Raw genomic sequence first — 23,682 nt, 5'->3', positions numbered from 1 at the left:
CATCGGTAGCTGTCGGTTCTACGAACTCATCAGAGTCGCCCGACCCGGTACTCCTCTTCCGTCCCGTGGACTCAGCCATCTATGTATCAATAATAGTGCGTGTTGTTTGTTCTGTCTGGTCCAAGGGTTGTCGCTGGAGTGATCCGGCAAAATTTTGTTTTGCCCTGTTAGCCGTTCGTCGGATAGGTTACCCCTACCCGAGCTTTGGGCATGCGCAAACGATCTAAGTGATTCTCGTATTCTCACTTATCGCTTCTGCTCGATAACAATTGCCTTTCGATTAATCGAATTTCGATCTAGGCGTTCGATAGCCCTGATTCATCTACGGGCCTCTAGATGGCAGCACTAGGAACGAGTTCATCGACCTTTAGTACCGTCGATCACGACCGACGGCAGCACTTCGACGAATTATTGATTCGTCTTGCCGTCGATTACGGCTAGATGGCAGTACCGGTATCATTTCTCGACAGAGGGTCCACGTGTGGTCTCTGTCTCACCTCTTCCTGAAAATATTGGCATTTACTGGCTCAAGCTCATCAATTTCTGTTTTTGTTTTGGATGGATAGGAAAGGAATGAACAGGAAGGAAAATAGGATGGAAATTGATGGGAAATTCACCGAGGTGTACGGTAGCGTGCGGGATCGTACGATTTCTCGTACCGGTAATAATTCGGTAACTTGCAGGAGGAGTATTTCTAGAGCTCGACTACCTGCGAAACCCTATCCATACAAACCTCCTTACGAGCCGCCTTCGTCTTTAGCGGCTTCGAAGGTTTTTCCTTCGGTGGGGTCACCACCTGGGGAACTCCCTTCGGAGTCGCCTCGGAAGGCCGTGGTTGGGCGTGTACTTTCCCACGCTCGGATCTGCGTTTTGCCGCTATCACCTTACGTGGTACGATCGTACCCACTTTCGCCACGTATGGACCGAATGTCTCCCAATGCGGCCCACAGGCAGGGCAGGTGCGCAACGTTTTCCCGGTGCGCCCACACCCCTTACAGAAAGCATCTGTAATTGGCGCAGGACACTCGGAAAACCGATGGCCCTTACCCTTGCAATTCTGGCATACACGTATGCCGAAATTGCCGGTAGCGCGCGTGGCCACTGGATCGGAAGGCTTCGCCTTCTTCACCGGTGGTGCCGGAGTCACCTTAGGCGGCAACGGTTGCTTTGCTCCTTTTGGAGGCTTAACTGTCGCCATCGCTGCGTACGACGGCCGCTTCGTCTCCGGAACAGCTACCGCTGTCTCCCGTTGGGCCTCCCTGGCCCGCTTACGCTCCACTCGGGAGAGCTTGCAGACAGGGGTGCTCAACCCAGGTGCCTCGGCCACCTCGACCGCTGCCACGACTTCTGGTAGAGGCCTAGGTCCGCTCGGAAGAGAGCAGCCAGCAACTCCACTAGACTACGTCTAGGAAGACCCTGATTGCTCCCCTCCATAAGCGTCGGGGTTACCGAACGCATCCTGCAGTGTCGCTGCATTAATTCGCTGAGTACATGCGTACCCAGCTCCTCATGCCCAGACTCCACAGGGTGTTTCGCCAACCCCTCGGTGACAGGTGGGCTACCGCCCACCTCGGTAACAGCAACGCAGGTTGCCGCCGGAACGTCAACCTGCGCCACGGGAACAGGTGCGGGAACAGGTGCGGGAACAGGAGCGGGACCCTCAGACGGGCCCGCAGGAGGCGGGGATGCCAGAAGGGCATCCTCGTCGAGGATGTCCAGCGCCATAGGCGCTGGACCGGGATCGACGCGAACGACGGCAGTCGTGGTCGAGGGCGAGGCGTTCTGAGATGCCATGATAAGAGGCAGAGAGAGAGAGCGAGGATGGAACGAGAGAGAGAGAGAAAGAACTATAGTTCTACTAGGATCCAGGGTAGGATGAGGTGTGAGGCGACTTGCCGGCTCGCGGAGCGTTAGCGAGGCGTTATCATCTGTTGCCAAATTTCCGATTCTGTGCTTAATTCGGTAATTATGTTTGGCAATATCTCGATAGCTGGCTAATTGAACTGCTCTGACAGTTAGCCGGTCGGGCTCCGCCAGGCAGCATGGCTCAGCTCAGCCGGTCGACTTGCTTACAAACAAGCGCTCAGCTGTCACTTGCCCAGTCAAGAAGCCTTTTCGGTAGCGTTAGATTTTAACACGGGCGAATATAATATTAAATTATATTTGCGCCCGTGGTTCTCATCCAATTTTTCGTTAGCTTAGCATTAGTTGTTCGAATTCTACGTGAACACGTCAATTCGATCAGGCTATCAATTCTTAACAGAATTTAATCCCTTTTTCAACCAGATGATCTTTTCATGCTTTTTCAGCGTTTCCGAGCCCCCAAAAAATAGTGGGCCACCTATTCTCTGAAAAACTCCAAACTTTCGGTAACTTCTCGGACTTGTGGATTATTCGTTCGCCAAATAATTAATCTATAATCAGAAACCACGTTGGGCGCCATTTGTAAGGTTATTCCCGTCAGTGGGACGGGCCACTCACACTACGGGTTTTCCCATTACCTTCGCCCGTCCTTTTCTATCGGTATCAGGGAGCCAGTTGGTCAGTTGGGTGGCCAACAACCCTACGTTATCAATTGGGTCCTTCGACCCCATTCCCCACGCATCTTATACAGCCCTGCGGCCATGCACATGGACGGTAGCGGTAGCCAGGGTCGCTCAGGATGCTAGGTCGTGGAGAGAGGGGAGGGTTCCTTACGGAAGTCCGAGCCTCGCAGACCTACCTGCTGAGGGGCATACATTCATCCCTCACCACCCATACCCAGGCGGTGGTGAGGAGTGCGGGAACGTGCGGTATCATTGCCAAGCATAGAGTTTGCAAGTAGCGGACCATCACAGAGGCAATGTTCGCGGCCCGTCCAGCCATAGCGCAAGCCTATGGGATTACGGAGGGCACCGGGACACATTCCAACGGGCTACCTACGCCCCTGCACAACCCACTATGCATTGGCCGGTATCCAGTCGTGATGTACGTGCAAGCTGGCCTATAGCACACGCCTCACGTACGCGAACCGACCCATGGCTGTCTGAGTGCCGCGTCACGCGCTCACCAGCACGCACGGACACATCAGCACAGTCTCATGGTCGCGTTCCGACTGCCTGTTATGGCAGCTGCGCACGATATTCGCGCATGCTGCTTGACGCGCGTAACCAGCGTTCAAGCCAGACTCGATGTTCTATTTCCTCTCCTCGTGGGGACTTATAGGCACTGTCATTCTTTTAGGACTCCCCGAGGCCGTTTCTCCTTTTTCTCAGGTTGCCTGGGTTGTTTGGCATGGCCCTGCCTTACTTCCCAGGACAACCTGGACATCGTTTACTGGAACGCCGGTCTTTTCACCCGGGCCTCTGCCTGTCAACGGGGTCTATCCTTGACGTTAGCTATAATCCACTCGTGAGCCTATCTCACGAGTCGGTAACGTAGGGATTAATAATATCCACTGTTCGGTAGCTTTTATACTTTTTATTCGGTATCTTGCATACGTAACGGGGAACTTCGTTACAATAGGAATTGAAACTAAAAATTATTTTTACTAATTCAATCTAACAAAACATTTTCCAATGTTCTCATCGTTCCATAATGTAAAGCTCCAATTCGAGATATTTAGTTATTAATTTATTAAATAAAATAAAATATATTACAATGCTGAGTTCTTACCATAATTACACTTTTAGAGGCATTTAACCTAGGATTCAATGACTGTTTGAATTATATTTCCAACATCTTATACCCAAAATCACCTTAAAGCCTTTAGCTTTAAAAAATTTGTTTCTAAATTTACCTTTAAATCCACCTTCTTCTTAGGTGTTACTCTCACTATCACCTTTGTGTAATGGCTCTTTCCCTGGTAAACCAGTGAGATTTATATATTCTTTTCGTTAATATAAACTGTAAAATATATACCAGTTAATGCAATGGAAGCCTATGTTTTTTAGGTATACTGCTTTCACTTTCCTGAAGTTACACAGTGTATGCTCTATTACATGTGCAATATTGAAATCATGAATTCTTGTCATATTTACAGATCTACATGAGTTTGTTATTATTTTCATCAAATATATGATTTCTAATTCCACAATTGTATACCCAAAATCACCTGCCAAGCACTTTAGTCTCAAGGATTTTCTTAAAAATTAACATGTTTATCCATCATTTTATTAACTGTCACTTTCAATATCAACTTTAAATTATGGCACTTTCTCGAGCATACTAGTGCCATTTATATTTTATATTCATTAATATAACCTTGGAAATACAACAATTAGTGAAATGGAAGCCTCATCTCTTCTTAGAGGTACATCTTTCAGTTTCCTAAATTTATTCATTGTATGCCCCATCACATGTAAATGATTGAAATCATGAATTATTAACATCTTTACACATCTATATGATTTTATTATAATATTCATTAACTATTTGATTTATATTTCTAAAACTTTATGTCTGAAATCACCTACAAGCCCTTCACTTTCAAGAATTTTCTTAGAAATTGATCCCTTTTTTTACCTTTTTCTTAACTGTTACTCCCAATATCAACTATGAATCAGGGTTCTTTTTCAAGCAAACTATGTAGTGCCATTTGTATTTTCTTTTCATTAATATAAACTAGAAAATACACAAATTAATTCATTGGAAGCCTCTCTTTTGTGGATATACTGCTTTCAGTGTCGCAAAATTTTTCACTGTATATTCTATTGCATGGTAAATATTAAAATGATGACTTCTTGTCATGGTCTCATTTGTAGATGATGTTATCATTACATTTATTATTTAATTGACTTATACACGGTGGAACGTTAACGCCGCACTTCCTTTAAACGGGTTATCCCTGAGACTTTTCTAAGGAAAACGCCGTTGGCCATTTTAAAATCTTGCCACTGGTTAAGGAGATTTTAAAGATTAAATTTTGTATGCAATTATTGATTTTAACGGCCAAAGGCGTTTTCCTTAGAAATGTCTCAGGAATAACCCGTTTAAAGGAAGTGCGGCGTTAACGTTCCACCCTGTATATTTCAAAGAGTTTATTATGCCAAGAATCACCTGCAAGCTTTTCACTATTAAAAATTGGCTTCCAAATTTTGTAATTTCTCCACCTTTTCCTTAGGTTTAACTCTCAACATTAACTTTTCATTATAGCTCTTTCTATGGTAAACTGGTATCATTTCTGACTTCTTCTATTAAATATTACAGCTCAAGCCTGCACAATGACACAATAAACACGTTATTGTAATTCAATCTGAAATAAAATCTCACTAAGTACCAAAAAATGTATTACAAATTATATTAAAAAATTTAATGTTATTTTTATAAAAAATTACATTTGAATAATTATTTTGGAGATAATAATAATTTGTTTCTATTCTGATTAGGGAAGCGTAGATAAATATTTGGTTATAATACTTTTTTAAATTATAATTGAATATTAAATAACGATTAGAAAATATTCATCTACTTTTCTTTAATCGTAGTAATAAGAAAGTTTTATTGTCTCCTGGAAAATTGTTTGTATATATAATAAGCAGAAACTGTTATTGTCTCCCGGAAAATTGCTCATATATATGATATAACCTATCGGGCAGTTGAAATCCATATGAGTTTAAAGAAAAGAGAAAGTTAAACACGAATTTTGTTAATGATTTCCATACCTGGATGTTTAGCATATGTTTATCAAATATCTAAAAATTTAATTTAATTAATATTCTCCTGATAATCACTGATACACATAAATGTTGAAAGTATTCTACTCCTTGGCTCAGCGTTGAAAATATGTAAATATTAATCTTATTTCATCCAGTCAGCTCTACTATCCTCAGCAATGAAAATAGAAATGTTCTATCTCAATTTATCTGAAAAAGAAATTTCACAAAGTACAACAAAGTATATTAACATCTAGTATTGTAAAATATAATGTTATTCTTATCTAATATTTGTCGACACCTTATGTTATTATTATTCGAATTCATTTGTCATTTTGAAAATTTAACACATTCACTAACATAGCAATGATTAACCTCACTGTATTAAATATAAATAACCTCACATTACAATTGACAGTTAACAGTAGTCGCCGGATTAATTATATCGATTACATCGATTTTATTTGATAGTTTACAACACTGGTTTTGTCGTTGAGCTTAACCGTTTGGCAACGCTGAGAAAAAATAACGTCATTTTCCTCTTAACGACCAACTTCAGTCCAAGACGTATATTCTGGCTGGAGAAGATGACGAAGGAGAAGAATCTTAATTTTCGATATATATATAGCTAACTGAGTATGATATCTCTGGATTTCGTGAATCGATTTTGATGTTCATGGGCTCAAATGAAAGCTTGTTCAAAATTATTTTAAGAAAAGCTTTACTTGAATCATGACTGTGTATCATTCACGGAGAAAAATCGATTTAAAAATTGAGACGGCCAAACTTGCTGTATAAGATACAGTAGTGCCTCGACGGCGGTATAGATACGTCTATACCTACTTTTATGTACTTGCCGTCGAGACACTACCGTGTCTCTTGATACGGTAATGAAATATGCGTTTTGTAGATGAAGAAGAGGAATGTAGGTGTTTCTCCTAATTTTTCAACGCGAAGTACAACTTCGTATTGCTATTTGGGTTTATAAAAGATTAATTTCCCTTTATATCACACTGTTTATTCGTTTTTATTTTTGTGACTGAATTGCTCTGGTGGGATTGACTCCTCAAGATCGAATGAATCGGTTCCCCTCCTCTAGTTCCGAATGTCTATCCCCTCCTCTCACCATCTATGGGAACTATGGACTTGGTTCGTTCCACTTTATCCTATCGTCGATGGCGCGTATTTTGAAATGGAGAGGAGGGATGTATTATCATTATATATGTATATATTATATATACATACATAGTCGTGCACGACTGTACGTATCGTCTTTCTTATTAGTATGGACGGAACATTCTCCCCCCGTTGAGAGGGTACACCGATTAATCTTTTTGAATTTGAGCTAATTCAGATCACTTACACTTGTTAAATAAAGAATAATTAATGATACATAAACATTGATACATATAAAGTCATACAATATGTTAACATGAATTACATAATGAAACTACTGGTATTGGACATAAATATTTTACTGCTCGTTTTATTTCACCCTTACTGGTCTTCAACGTTACTGCTCGAACTATGCCATCGGTCCCTGGATGCGTGTAAATCACCTTGCCTAGAGCCCATTGAGTACAAGGTAGCGTTTTCTCCTTGATCAGGACTATTGAACCCACTTCGAGATTGGGACCGTCCTTGCTCCATTTACTTCAAGTCTGTAATTCGTTTAAATATTCCTTGTTCCAACGTATCCAGAAATCCTGCCTCATCTTGGAGATATGTTGCCATATAGATAACCGATTACTGGGAATTTCTGTCAAGTTACTCTCAGGTAAGGTAGTAATAGGTTTGCTGATTAAGTAATGTGCTGGCGTTAGTGCTAGTATGTCATTTGGATCCGAAGATATGGCTATTATGGGCCTAGAATTTAATATGCCCTCAATTTCGGTTGTAAATGTATAGAATTCTTCAAACGTGAGCAACGTATTGCCTACAACTCGTTTGACATGATGTTTGAAGAGTTTGACGGTGGACTCCCACAATCCTCCAAAGTGAGGAGCGGCTGGTGGGATAAAGTGTCAATTTATACGCTGTTCGCTTGCAAATCTATTTATGTTAATTTGTTGTTCTTCGGAGTTCAATAATGCATACATTTCTTTTAACTGACTATTTGCACCTACGAAATTCGTGCCGTTATCCGAGTACAAATGTTCAGGAATACCACGTCTCGCTATGAATCTCCTTAAAGCTGCTATAAAACCTTCTGTGCTTAGATCACTGACGACCTCTAAATGCACTGCCTTAATGGTCATGCAAATGAACACGCATACATACACCTTAATTTTGTTTCGATTGCGATACTTTTTTTCTTTCAAATAAAACGGACCACAGAAATCTAAACCTGTATGAGAAAACGGCATAGATGGTTGTACTCGGGATGTTGGAAGTTCTCCCATCTTATAGTTAACGGGATTTATTGAAAACCGACGACAACGTACGCAATTTCTTATTATTTTCCTAATTTGATTCCGACCGTCTGGAATCCAATACTTTTGTCTTAGATTGTATAGGGTTGTAGCAATGCCAGTGTGATGATTTGTTTCGTGAAGATCACGGATTATACAATCGGATACATGATGCCGACTAGGTATTAAAATAGGGTGTTTTTGATGAAAGGGTATATTTGCCTGTCGTAAACGTCCCCCTACTCGAATCAGTCCGTGTTCATCGATGAAGGGACTTAAATTAAGCAATTTGCCTTTGTATGGTAAATTTTTGAGTGCTATTATCTTATCAGCATATTGAGAGGACTGTATTACCTTCATAATGCAAATTTCTGCCTCATTTAATTCCTGTGGCTTGATCGAAGCAACATATTTGTTATTCCTTTTAAAGCGTAAGCAATATGCAATAACCATCAATAATTTATTAAATGACGAAAATCTTTCGAATATTTGCGCATTATCTACGCACAAGCTTAAACACGTATTTTTCCGAAGTTCCGGCATTTCTAATTGATTTGGGAAAACCCGTGGCCAATTTGTTTCTACTTCTAATAACCATTTTGGTCCATGAGGCCAAAGATTATTTTTTAGAAATTCAAAAGGCAGTTGACCTCTTGAGATTGCATCGGCCGGATTTTCTTCTGATCTGATATGGCGCCATTCACTGCCTTGGGTGTGTTCTTGAATCATCGCGACTCTATTCATAACGAATGTTTTCAATAGAGCTGGAGAAGTTCGCAGCCAATGTAAAACGATCGTTGAATCGGTCCAAAAAAATGTTTTTTCGATATTATTAATGTCATGGTTCCGTGCAACTTCCTCGTATAGCCTTACTAATATCACTGCCCCGCAAAGTTCCAAACGTGGAATTGTCATGATTTTCAACGGTGCTATTTTACTCTTTGCACACAATAAATGTGATGTGATCTTTCCCGAATATTCTTCTGAACGTACGTAAATACACGCCCCATAACCATGACTACTCACTTCGCAAAACCCGTGTACTTGTAAATTTTTGTGATTGTCTGCAATAACTCGACGTTTAAAATGTATTTTTCCCACATTAGCCCATTGATCAGTAAATTTGGTCCATCTACAATATATTTCTTGGGGAATTGATTCATCCCAATGTATACCTGTTTTCCAAATATCTTGCATTAGTTTCTTAATGTAGAAAATTACAGGACCCAACAATCCTACTGGATCGTAAATTTTTGATATTTCGGATAAGATTCTTCTTTTGGTAGGTTGTTTTCGGCATGTTATGGGTTCTGGTTGATATTGTATGCAGTCTACTTGAGAATCCCATGCTATTCCCAACGTCATTAGAATTGGATCGGTTTTAAATGTGAATATTTTGTGTTTTGATTCAGTGGGAAGATCTTGTATGATGCGCTTGTCATTGGCCGCCCATTGCCTAATCACAAATCCACCCCTCTCTAACAATATCCTAACCTCGTTGCGTATATTTCGCGCCTCCTCAATCGTTTTCGCGCCCGTAATTAAGTAATCCACGTACAGATGATTTTTTATGATATCGGCGGCAATGGGATATTTTAATCTTTCGTTCTCTGCTAGTTTTTTCAAAGTTCTTATCGCTAAAAAGGGTGAAGATGTAATGCCAAATACTAGTGTGTTTAATTCATACGTGTTTATTGTTTGTTCTGGTCTCCATAATAAACGTTGGTATCGACGGTCGTCGCGATGTACTAAAACCTGGCGATACATCTTCTCGATGTCCGCGGTCATTACGAATTTATACATTCTAAAACGAATCAAATGCATGATTAACGGTTCCTGAATTGTCGGTCCAGCCATGAGTGCATCGTTCAGTGATACGCCGCGTTTTGTTTTCATGGACGCATTAAAAACTATGCGTGTTTTTGTCGTATTACTCGAGTCTTTCGCCACTGCGTGATGAGGCATATAGTATCCTCTTTCTGTCGCGTTTTCTACCAATGACATGTGTCCTAATGTTAAATATTCATTTAGAATCTTGGTATATTCTCCTTTCAATTCAGGATTTGATTTTAATTTAGCTTCTAGTGAATATAAACGTTTAGTAGCTTCGAATTTAGAGTCACCTATATATTCATTTGTATCGCGAAAGGGTAATCTTACTGTATATCTACCGGATTCATCGCGCTGTATTGTTTTCAAGAAGTATTTTTCGCATTCGTCGAATTCTGATAGTTCTAATTCGTGTGCCGATACCTCTTCTACATCCCAAAATTTATTTAAAGTTTTTCGTAAACAACTATGATACTCTTATAGCACCATCTTAATTTGTGATGGAATATTTCCGGCAATTACCCAACCCAGACGTGTTTTTTGCAGATATAAATCATTTTTATTGTCCGGCGTAAGGTTGATTTGTCCGATCATAAATAGAGATAGGGTAACACCCGCACCAATTATTAAATCAATTGGACGCGAAAGGTGAAATTCGGGATCCGCCAATTTTATATTCGCTGGTATAGGAACTAGATTTCGTGGTATACAATTGCCCGGAATCGAATCCGCGATTTTAGGAACAGATAAACAAGTAATATTTTTAGAAAATGTCCCGTCAGTAGATTGTAAATTCAATTGAATTATTCCCTTTGTAGTAATACTTACATTGTTTATTGTGTTGACCGGCATTTCGCATTGTAACGGTCGGATACATAATTTTCTTAGAACTGATTCTGCTATGAAGTTCGCTGTAGCGTCGGTATCGAGTAGCGCGCGGCAGCAAAGGGAACTCGTGTTGTTATTGGTTTTTACCCGGATCAAAGCGGTGGTGATAAGTTGGTATTCTAACGAATGTTGAATACTAAACTCGGCCTTTCTTACTTGCTTTACTGCGGTTAGTCAGCTATCGTTGATTTTTGGATAATCCTTAATTACATTCTCATTAATTTTGTTATTGTAGTTATCGATGTGCAATAAAGTATTGTGTCTCTTGTGGCATATAGTACAATTCGAAAACGTACATGGCTTGCCCCGGTGTAACCGTAAGCAATTGTAACACAGACGCGCATTTTTTATTAATTCTAATCGTTTCTCGGCTGTCAGTTCCTTGAATTTATCGCACTTAAACAAAGGATGTAGGTTACCCTTGCAAGCTGGGCAATTTTTTGACGCATTCGAAACAAAGACCCTATTCGATGAATTAAAACGCCTTTTTTTATTTGGTACTTCTAGATTCAATTTTTCTGATTCGATTTTCGCGTGATCACGCTTAGACGCGCAAGCCGCGGTCTTATATAAGAATTCATACATCTTCTCTAAACTGGGTGTTTCATTCCTATCTAACGTGGCTTCCCAGTCTCTTAATATATTTTTGGGCAACTTAGTTTCTATTATGTATATTCCATTTTCTGGTGCAAAATGGACACCAAGCATGTCTAGCGCAACTATATGCTGTTGCATATCATCCGCGATTTTCATAAGCCCCTTCGTGGTTTCTTTATCTATTACCGGTAATTCATATATGCTTTTAAAATGTTGTGTCACTAATAATCTCTTTATTTCATACGCCCGTGTTAACATCTCCCATGCCTTCTTATAATTAATGTCGGATAACGTAAGAATGTCTACTTTCTTTGCAGCATCGCCTATCAATGCTGATTTTAGGTAATGTAATTTATTCGCGTCAGACAATTCTTTTTGCGCATCGATCATTTCTCGAAACCTCGTTTTAAAAGTTAACCAATGTTCGAATTTTCCATCAAATGTAGGTAAAGTAATTTTTGGTAATTTAATCCTTTGTGATTTTTTGTCGGATTCGTTTTCATTTGACTCTCGATCTCTATCTACTGAACTATTTGTACTCGGATTTGCGCTAGATAAGTTTGTGTTTTCTAAATAATTCTCTACTCTCGACGCGAGCGAGTAAAATTCACTTTGTATAGCATTGAACATCTCGTCGTGATCTCTATCTGGATCTAATAGCACTAATTCGTCATTTATTTCTTCGTATGTGTAATATTTTTGTTCCACCCGTCTCATACGTAATTTTATCATGAATGTATCACTATTTTCTTCGTTCATAAGATCGTTTAGACCTTTTATTTGGGCTCTTAATACTGATCGTTTTCGTATTAATAATTGTATTTGTTCAGCCATTATAATTTTGTTTCGGACCGTAAATAACAAATTGACTTACTTTGTTCAGCACTATCTTGTTGTTACCAGCAATCTCGATTTCTTCACCTACCTCGCAGGAGGCACCAAAATGTTTCTCCTAATTTTTCAACGCGAAGTACAACTTCGTATTGCTATTTGGGTTTATAAAAGATTAATTTCCCTTTATATCACACTGTTTATTCGTTTCCTTTTTGTGACTGAATTGCTCTGGTGGGATTGACTCCTCAAGATCGAATGAATCGGTTCCCCTCCTCTAGTTCCGAATGTCTATCCCCTCCTCTCACCATCTATGGGAACTATGGACTTGGTTCATTCCACCGTATCCTATCGTCGATGGCGCGTATTTTGAAATGGAGAGGAGGGATGTATTATCATTATATATGTATATATTATATATACATACATAGTCGTGCACGACTGTACGTATCGTCTTTCTTATTAGTAAGGACGGAACAGTAGGATAAGTGAGTGCTCAGATTCTGAGACCGAAAACAATAGTGATATAAAACAAACAGGAAAGACTTTTGAGAATATAAATGTTTGAAATTGTTTACTGATTTTCACTGTTACAAATTCATTAATTTTTTCTATTAATAGCGTGTTCACGGATACGTTGGTCACGACAAGAAACAAACCTGACAAAAAAAATTTTTGAGTAATACATTAGAAAATCTACCCTTCCATCTTTAAAAATGTGAGACTATTTTCAAAGTTAATTTTAAAGTATTTAATAAAGCGAGAACTTTACTGCAGCTGAAAGCGTGGATAAATAATTATGATATAAAAAAGAAATTAACCAACAATAATTAAAGTATTTATAACTACATAAATGTTACATTTAGGTGTAAATTATAGAATATTTTTTATATATCGCAGAAACTCTAATTTTGTGTTACTTTAGAAAAGTTTAATTTGCTTTACAAATTTATTCAATATAGAATTATTCTTTATTTTATTAATTAAAATGCTAATACTTATTGATATCAAAAGATAGGAATAGATAATCCTAATAGTTTAAGGTATTCTAAATATGAATCCATTATAAAAATTGACAAATGAGTTCAGAATTTTTAGATATAACAGAAATGCTTATTTTCGCACAGTTAGATTATGGTTTCCAAAAATTCTGATGTGATAGAAATATATTTAGTATACGAAAAAATTTACGATCATTTATTCCTATCTTCGTTGTTTTTGAAAATGTGTAGGCGTTTGTAATTTGATAAAATATGCATTTAATTTCAAATAAGTAAAGTAATTATAATGTGCATACATTACAATGAATTATCATTACAGAGATCTGGATTTCATTTAATTTGATATTTTTAATTTTTAAATTTTGTTTTTGAATTTGACTTCAAAAATTGTATAATCCATTTATTATATAAATCTTATCTTATGTATCCCAAAAAAAAAACACTTTCGTGTAAAAAACAACGGCAAGTAATTTGGTCCTTTCTCTCCACAATAATTAAAATACCAATAGAATACCATAAAAAAAAATTTACACAAAATAAATCTCAAACAAAAATACCGGCAACACAAAGAATTGAATTCACTTAAATTCGACAAGTAATTATTTGATCCCAAACAAAAATAGCGGCAACACAAAGGATTGAAATCACTTATAAATTCGACAAGTAATCAAGCGGTAATATAAAGCACTGAAGTCGCATATTTTAGGCAAGTAAAAAAATGTAAATAAATAATTAATTATTATATCATTTTGTATACATACTACTTGCCAGGAGGGGCCAAAAAGTGTAGAGTAGTATATATTTCAATATGCAACTGTAACGAAGAGTTAAATATACATAACACTATTTGGCCCCTCCTGGCAAGTAGTATGTATACAAAAATTATATAATAATTAATTATTTATTTACATTTTTTTAGTTGCCTAAATTATGCGACCTCAGTGCTTTATATTACCGCTTGATTACTTGTCGAATTTATAAGTGATTTCAATCCTTTGTATTGCCGCTATTTTTGTTTGGGATCAAATAATTACTTGTCGAATTTAAGTGATTTCAATTCTTTGTGTTGCCGGTATTTTTGTTTGAGATTTATTTTGTTTAAATTTTTTTTATGGTATTTTATTGGGATTTTAATTTTTGTGGAGAGAAAGGACCAAATTACTTGCCGTTGTTTTTTACACGAAAGTGTTTTTTTTGGAATCTCAGAGCTTTTTGTAATATGTGACAAAGATACATCTTAAGAATTTCTTTATGCAAATAATACAAAATGTAGTGAAACTCTTAAAGAAAGAATGTGTATTCTAATAAATAAATTTTATTGGAAGGGAATATAAATTGAAATATATAAATAATTATATTGTTAACAATAATCAATTTTATTTAACAATATTAAAAAAGGAAAAGTACAACATTTTAAATACTACATTGAAAAATTATAGATAAAAACAATGAAAAATTACATATCAACTCGTTATAAATAGTTTTGATGAAGAAAGATACAATAATTTTCTAAACAAAAAATATGTATTACGGGATTTTATTTGAAACGTCGCGATACTCAGTGAGAAAATAATTTAATAATGATAGAAACTCATTGTGGAAATCATATCATTTTTAAATAGTTTACTCACTAGATATATAGCAGCTGAAGGCGCTATAATTGCGGCCAATATTTAGTGAAATTGCGTTTTAAACGCAGCCGTGGTGCTAACATGTTATTACGAGTAAAACGTTTTTACCCATGATAACAACTTTCAACATTTATAAAAGCAGCCGTTAGAGATACGAATAACGTAATATTGAATTAATTAAATTTCCTCAAAGAATATGATAAACGTACTTTTTGAATTTCTGGGCCATGTTTTCTTTTGAACGATATGATCGTTCGCATTTATCCATGATTTATCCTTACGTATCAAAAACGTATAATGACCAGTTGCAGCATCCTTGTCGTCATGGAAAATCGCACAATTCGCTTTATAAACTTTATCACCCATTTCTAATTTCTCAATAGGTATACCTTTAATGTTTCAGTTTTTAAGAACAATCCAATCTTTAACGTTTTCTATATTTTCAGTTTTGGTATGATAAAATGATAATTTAACAATCAGAACTTTGTTAGTAACTGTACTAGCAATTTTTTGCTGAAGTTCTAAAGAACTCATGCAATTACTGCACAAAGAATTCTATAGTTTTTTTCCACTTAGAGAAGTTGCTCTGAATTATTTCCTTCGTGTGCTCCAAGAATTACTTTTGCATAATTTTTTGGGAATTAACAAACTCTTCATACCATCAAATAGCGTAAGTAGTAAAATATTATTACAAGATTGGGTAATATCTGTATGACAACATGAAGTACTACATTTGTCCGTTTTTGTTAGATAATGTTGCACAACGCGATTCAAGCAACTTAATTTATCACACAGAGCAGTGATTAAATCACCAGCATCATACTACCGCTTTCCAACAAATTGGATTTCAGTATATTGTCTAATATCAATATTTTTTACAGATTTATCAATAGTTTCTGTAAGCAAGAATAAAAGTTTTTAGAGCATTGTCTGCTCCTATACGAAATAGCACTTCTAATTGAATAACAATTTACAATGCATTGTATAACTGCATTTGCGTATAAAGAAATATAATCACGTTTCATTGTTCCTCTTATGTATTAATCAATATCATTTACATATACAGCAATTAATGACAAATTTAGATGATGAAAGTTCTACTTATTACTACAACCTTCTATCCTCATTAAAATTAGTCACCAAAAATTTTCGTAAGTTATAATGTTTTATCTGCATATCTTTACGCAAACAAGTGACTGCTTAGCCCATTTCCCACTATTCTAGATGCTCCTTCTTATTTATGAAATAACCTGTAAATAAAACAAAATTATAATATAAACTATGCTAATAAAGAGAAAATTTGTTTGGTTAAATATTGGATACATATTATACAATATAATTTTCTTTCAATTGTTGCTTTGCTACTTGTAACTCAAGTCATACATAATAGTTCCCAGGCTTACTATTTAAATATACATATACATCGATTAATGAAAAATTAAAATGATGAAAGATCTGCTTATTACAACAACTTTCTATCCTCATTAACATTAGTCACCAAAAGTTTTTATACGTTATAATGTTTTATCTGCATATCTTTACGCAAACATGTGACTGCTTAGCCAATTTCCCCTATTATAGATGCTCCTTCTTCTTTCTGAAATAACCTGTAAATAAAACAAAATTTTAATATAAACAATGCTAATTAAGAGAAAATTTGTTTGGATTAATTTTGGATACATATTAATATAAACAATATAATTTTCTTTCAATTGTTGCTTTGCTACCTAAAGCTCAAGTCATACATAATAGTTCCCAGACTTAATATTTAAATATACATATACAACAATTAATGACAATTTTAAATGATGAAAGATCTACTTATTACTTAAACATTGTATTTTCAACAATTAGGCATTAACAGTTTACGTATTTTAAAATGTTTTATATGCTTACCTTTACGCAAATATGTGACAGCTTAGTCAATTTTCCACCATTGTAGATGCTCCTTCTTCTTTCTACGATAACCTGTAAATAAGACAAATTTATAATATAAAAAAATGCTATTTAAGAGTCAATTGGTTTGAATTAAAATTGGATACGTATAATACAATATAATTTTCCTTTCAATTGTTACTTTGCTACTGAAACTTCATCTCAAACATAATAGTACCCAAGCTGACTATTTAAATATACATACACAACAATTAATGACAATTTTAAATGATGAAAGGTCTATTTATTACTTAAACCTTGTATCTTCAATAATTATAGGCACCAACAATTTACGTATGTTAAAATTTTTTTCTGCATACCTTTATGCAAATATTTTTGAGTTTACCAAATTTTCCACTATTCTAGATGCTCCTTCTTCTTTCTGACATATCCTGTAAATAAGACAAATTTATTATATAAATAATGCTACTTAAGAGAAAATTGGTTTGAATTAAAATTGGATATGTACGTATTATACAATATAATTTTCCTTTTAATTGTTGCTTTGCTACATAAAGCTCATCTCAAACATAATATAATTGAATAATTTTATAATATCCACAAATGGCTCATACTCAACATACAGCTGCTGGAAACAAATTATTTCTACTCTTTTTTTCCACTCAGATGCTTGTTGTTGCATTATTTAAGAATATATTGCCTGGCAATCATTTTATAAGAATATAATAACAATACAAGAGGCTATGAACCGAAAATGTGATAATATTTAAATTTCCACTACCCGCAGGTCACAAATTAAATTGAAATAAGTATCTCAATATTATTGTATTAGAGTTTATTGATAAGCACCATGTATCACTATATACCAAACAGAATTCTCCAACATAATCTGAAATTAATACAAAAAAATATATCTGTAAAAACATGAATATGTATTTATATATTTTAATATTTTTGTCTTACAATTTTATAGATCTTACGCAGTGTAAAATACCAGGCCTCTTTTTAGTCGAAATCTATATTTATCATCCTCCGTAGCATTGTCTAACTGAATGATTTTCTAATATCCATAAATGGCTCATACTCTACATAATCAGCTCCTGGATACAATTTGATAACTTCTACTTTATTTTCCCATTCCGATACTTGTTGTTGTATTTTTGAAGAATATATTAGCTGCCAATCATTTTATATGAATATAATAACAATAGCTTAAAATATATGTTGGTATATGACTGCATATAAGTATATAACAGTACTTATATATAGATTCAATTTTTAAACATACGTACAAACCAAGTTATGGCAAATTTAAATGATGAAAGAAGATTTATTTTGTAAATACTACCTTCTAACCTCATTGAAATTAGTCAAAAACAGCTGCTGTATGTCAAATTATTCTTTCTGTCAACCTTTATATGTATATATATATCATTCTCACCGATCTTCGATTATTCCAGCTATTTCCTGCATATTTCCAAAACAATCTGTTATTTAGGAAACAATAATAATATTCACTAACATATATAACAGAAAGACTAAGACTGAATTAAATCTAAATATTAATTGTTAAATGTTATTTACCTTCTAATTTGTCCATCGTAATCCATTATATCTGATCTAAATCGAGTAAGTTTAAAGTATATGCTGGTATGTATCTGCGTATATAAATATATAAAAATATCTAGATTCAATTTTTAAACATACGTACAAACCAAGATATGGCAAATTTAAATGATGAAAGAAGATATATTTATTAATACAACCTTCTAACCTCATTAAAATTAGTCACAAAAGATCAATGTATGTTTAATTCTTGTTTCTGCATACCTTTATATATGTAAGCTGTTTGATCTGCCATTCGTTCATCTGCTTTCTGCATTTTGCTAACACAATCTGTAATTTTGAAAACACATACTATAATAATAATATTGAAAAACACATTTAATATTAAAACTGAGTAAATGAAAATCAGGTATTGAAAAATGTTATTTAACTTTTAATTTGTTCTTTAAGATGCATTGAAACTAACCTAAATAATCTGCGTATTAAGGGTTATAGACTATACCACAACTATTTTCCTTGTTTTGGCATCATTTTGTTACCAATTACTTTATTAATTGGAATGTGATGAGCGTTTATAAACGCATGGTTTTCTATTAGTCACTCTATTTCCTGTAACCTATAAAACAAAGAAACCACAAAGTAACATTGCTCAAATATTTAAATATTTGTTCTAACAAACAATACTTATCTAATTGATTTCTGAATCACTGCCATATAATTGATGCATTCAAATTTTAACTATGAATTCACGTGGAAAACTCACGTGCGAATCATACTAACAAAACGAACACTTCGATGGATACTACATATACGTCGCGCCTGCGTTGCAGCCATATTGGAATCAGTTTCACACCTATAGCACCAACACATTCGAAAGAGCAAAAGTAAAGGACAGAAGATAACGCTTAAACCTGTAAGAGTGAGAGGTCCGATGGAGACTCCAAAATCATGGTCGGGAAGAGAAGAAACGCTAAGTGAAATGACTTGAGCTATTAGTGGAACGTAATCGTGAGATCTCAGCATTGAGTGAACCAATTTACACATTTGTAGTCTCATTCGAAAGCTTATAATCGATTTATACAATGAAAGTTTCATCAAAATTTTCATTAAATGAACCGATCGGAAAATATATCCATCGGAAAAATCGTGAGTCCAAACAAGGCGTAAAAGTAGGTAGTGTCGCGCGGCTCTTTAAATTACCTGCCGCGTAACACTACCGTGTTACTTGATATTTATTGATTTATATTTCAATATAGGATATTTATTTCATATATTACATTACCGTTTATGCATTTTAGATTATACGGAAAGCTGGTAATATGACATCAATTTCCGGAGCTGATTATACCGTTTATTATGAATATAAGAAATCTTCTGTCTCTTCAACAGCAAACAAGCATTCACTTTTGACAAAATTCAAAGCATAAATTATACAGTAACGCAAGCTTACATTAAATTATTTCTACCGTAGTAATGTTTAGATTTAAGATTAATAAATTCATAGATGGATAAGAAAACACTATTAACATTATGATTCTCCGAGATTCTTTGTAAGTTAATGAAAAATTTAATATTATAAGCAAAACTTTTTATGATTATTTATTGTTTCATTGAAAAAGTATTTTAAAATTCAAGTATTTTCTCCATTAATACCAATACAGTAACATTAGGGTAATGGATATAGTTCTGGTAGAGTCTAGATGATATATGATGCATTCATGCTATCAACACTTTCTAATAATAAATTTCTTTATTTTTGACGGATATTTTTCGTAATATGCAGTATGGACTTAGTATGTGTATATACTACAGCCTAACACTTTTACTTTATTGTTACTGTGTTGATGTGCAAATAACATGGCAGTATAAAGTACCTGGAGAGAGCAATTTCATTAATATCTTTTTATTTATTCTATATGCAATTATTAAATTCAATCAAACTTTTATAAACTTCTTGTGCTAATTTGAATGTGCAATATTTTCCATAACGTATTTTTATATAAATTATTGTTTTTTTCTTTTTAATTTATTTAAAGTATTATATTTTAAATACCTTAATAGGTTTATATAATAACGGTAATAGCCCATTATAGATTACACTACATTCTAATGAGTTCAATGGACAGGTTGCATCAGTTTGCATTTGGTAAATATTCCTATTTCCCGCCATTCACCAATCATCTACATTCACTCCGTATTATTAATTTATCTTGGTTCACGATATTCTAGATTAACAATATGACATATATATAATAATATATATAGCTACATTTCTACAGGTACTAAAATGGTAGCCAGTCTTCTTTCCTCTCACCTTTTACCTGGCAACCCCGTAAACTTATGCTCTCTCCAGGTACTTTGTACCTCCATGGGGATTATAGTTAGGAAAAATATGTATTTTTATCAAATTTTCATGAGTGGCCATTTTAGGTACATTTAAAAAAATGTCTACTAATTCTCATTAAGCTTTAAATATTTAGTTTTGCTACAACAGTGATTTGTACTCAATGTTAATCTATTCGTTGTAGTTCTCCTGAAGCCCAATAAGATTAAAAAATTTTGTTATAAGAATTTCATACTGAACTATATAGCTCAATGCAATTTTAGCATTTAATCTATTACTGTGAAAAAGATTAATTAGGTAAATCAATTGAACACTTTTTTGTCATGCAAGATAAGTTTATGTAAAAATAAATTTACATAATTTACCATGAGAGCTTCAATTAATTTTAAGTTTGCTCTTTATATAATTTAGCTATAGTCTCCAAGCTTGTCTGAATAATATCAAAAAATGCATAATTAAACTGTTTAAAATGTTACATTAATTTTATAATAATTTGCACTATCACTCATTTTAATTAGGTTCATCAAAGTGTTGTGTTTTAACATCTGCATCTCCTCCATATTGTATAATGTCGACTGTTGTAAGTTTAATATCTGCTATACATTCCTCCTCTTTGACATTTAATCGATAAAAACGAACTAGGCTGAAATCCTCAAACAGCCTAACAAAAGCTTCTGTCAACTTCAAAAAATATTTTACATTTCAAGATTCATTGCTCATATCTGCAAATAAACAATATGGATTAGGCTCTAAATAACCATACATTTTTCTTGCATTCTTTGATAATAAATCTACCTTGCTTTAAATTCTTACATGAGGTATTTTAAGATTTATCATAACACTAAGATCAGCCATAGTGCCAGATAAAAACACAGCTCCATCATAAATAGATTATCTTTTAAAAACACACCACATATATGAAAATTTAGATTTTGCAGCATGTTAATCGGTTGGCGTATGACTGTCATTTGTGTGTACAGTTCAATTTGACTTGGACTATCAAAGATCCTGTAGCCATTATCTACATCTCCTAATATTTCATCCAGTTAAACATAATTCTCCACCAACTATCTGCAATTAATACAACAAAATATATCTTTAAAAACTTAAGTATGTATTTATATTTTAACATCTTTGTCTCTGAATTTTATATATCTTACTCCATGCTAAATACAAGGCCTTCGTTTAGTCCAATTCCCAATTCATCATCCTCCATAGCATCGTCTAATTGAATAAATTCTGTAATATCCATATATGGCAAAGACTCAAAATATTCAGCTGCTAGATCCAAATTGATTACTTCCACTACTCTTCTCTCATCCAATGCTTGTTTTTCTTGTATTTAGCAATATATTGACTGCCTATCATTCATAAATATGTAATAATAATTCAAGGTTATGAGCAGAAATTGTGATAATACTTACATTTCCACTACCTGTAGTTCCCGTAACTAATTGAGCTTATCTCATTTTTATTTTATTAGACTACAAGAATAGGCACCATGTATCATCGTATATCAAACAGAATTCTCCACCATACATCTGAAATTAATACAACAAAATATAGCTCTAAAAACTTAAATATGTATTATAAATTTTAATATCTTTATCTTTGAATTTTATATATTGCTACACTACAAAAATTTTGGCTGACCCTAAGATATTCGTAAACGATAAATTAATCAAACTCTAAAACGAAAGTTGGGCGCCAGGTTCCCGAAAGAACCACTGTACTGTAGTAATCGCAAAATACTGTAATCGTCAAACGAAAATGCCAACTGGCTCAGTGAATATAAGAGTAGGATTGCGGAAGCGGAGAGTGGGTGAGTTCCTGAAACGTAAAATATGGACGTATTTGGCAGTTCGGGTCAAATCACTATACAAAATATTCGATAACAAATTCTCTATATTTCCGTAAAGACATCGCTGTATATGTCGAATTTCATAAAGCATAGATCGTTCTTCATATTTAACCAAACTATAACTACGGATGGTCTGGAAAACGGTTTTTCGGAGCGCTCGGGATTAATCCAACGAATCTCTCTACTAACTAACTAACTAATTAAATAAAGGTCTACTCGAGGCAGGTGTTTCTCCTGCGACCTTTTAACGAAAATGAAACGATACTCTCGCGAAGAGAACCGAACGGAGTAGCTCCTTTCGGGGAGAATTCACCTCCGGGGTTTCTTCCAACGAGAAAAACGAACTGTATTACCACAAGGTGATCGAACAAGGTAGCTCCTTTCGGGGAGAATTCGACCTTGGGATGCACCCCTAGTTAAACCCGACAAAACTATACTAACGTAACCGAAATTCGAAACTGAACGAATATCCCGGTCACTCTGTTCAACCGAATTCGACTATCAACTATACTGTAAGCGCATAACCAAATTTCCGGAAACTATACGACTTTAGTACGGCACTATATACACGATAATCGATAAAAGCATTTACAATAAGTTACATATAAAACTATATACACTTCATATCCGAAAGCCCATGAAAGACTTGATCCTTGAATTCATGGCGAATCTCAAAGTTTTCTCGATATTAGACTATTATTCCAATTCTTAGTGTAATGTCTCTATTATTCCCAATTCACGCACCTTGGGAGCCGGTTTAACTCGTGATTCGTGATTTTTGACTATTCCACGGCTATTACGCACGTTTTCCGAAGTTCTACTCGTAATATAAGGATTTCTAGGAGCTGGGACTCCCGCTAACCTTTTCCGTTGAAGCTGGAGAAAACAGCGGAGCGGAGTAGAGCAGAGCGGCGTTGAGCAGAGCAGAGCAGATCGGATCGGCGTTGAGCAGAGAAGAGCAGAGCAGGGCAGAGCAGCGTCGAGCAACGTAGAGCCGAGCAGAGCAGATCGGAGCAGAGCAGAGCAGATCGGATCGGCGTTGAGCAGAGAAGCGCAGAGCAGAGCCGGTCGGAGCAGAGCAGAGCAGGGCAGAGCAGCGTCGAGCAACGTAGAGCCGAGCAGAGCAGAGCCGAGATGAGCAGATCGGAGCAGAGCAGCGCAGGGCAGAGCAGGGCAAAGCTGAGCAGAGCGGA

General features: G+C 35.2%; 1 protein-coding gene and 1 pseudogene across 1 annotated transcript; both read right to left on the bottom strand.

Moving 5' to 3' along the window:
- Positions 1–7,288: 7,288 nt before the first annotated feature.
- On the bottom strand, positions 7,289–15,847 carry LOC136774967 (uncharacterized). Its single transcript, XM_066729441.1, has 12 exons — positions 15,775–15,847; positions 15,649–15,718; positions 15,443–15,600; positions 15,032–15,211; positions 14,354–14,471; positions 12,891–12,898; positions 12,728–12,849; positions 12,212–12,311; positions 11,059–12,153; positions 10,397–10,926; positions 7,669–10,348; positions 7,289–7,569 (listed from the first exon to the last, which is right to left on the bottom strand). The coding sequence occupies exons 1-12, from the start codon at positions 15,845–15,847 to the stop codon at positions 7,289–7,291; spliced, it is 5,415 nt and encodes a 1,804-aa protein (XP_066585538.1).
- A 5,291-nt stretch (positions 15,848–21,138) lies between these two features.
- Positions 21,139–23,114, bottom strand: LOC136774966 (GPN-loop GTPase 3-like; annotated as a pseudogene).
- Positions 23,115–23,682: the final 568 nt, after the last annotated feature.

This window comes from Prorops nasuta, unplaced genomic scaffold (genome assembly GCF_024137725.1).
Source record: "Prorops nasuta isolate Cenicafe-Biocafe unplaced genomic scaffold, Cenicafe_Pnas_1.2 PNAS00007, whole genome shotgun sequence".
NCBI lineage: Eukaryota > Metazoa > Arthropoda > Insecta > Hymenoptera > Bethylidae > Prorops > Prorops nasuta.
This window is presented reverse-complemented; position numbering and strand designations above follow the sequence as displayed.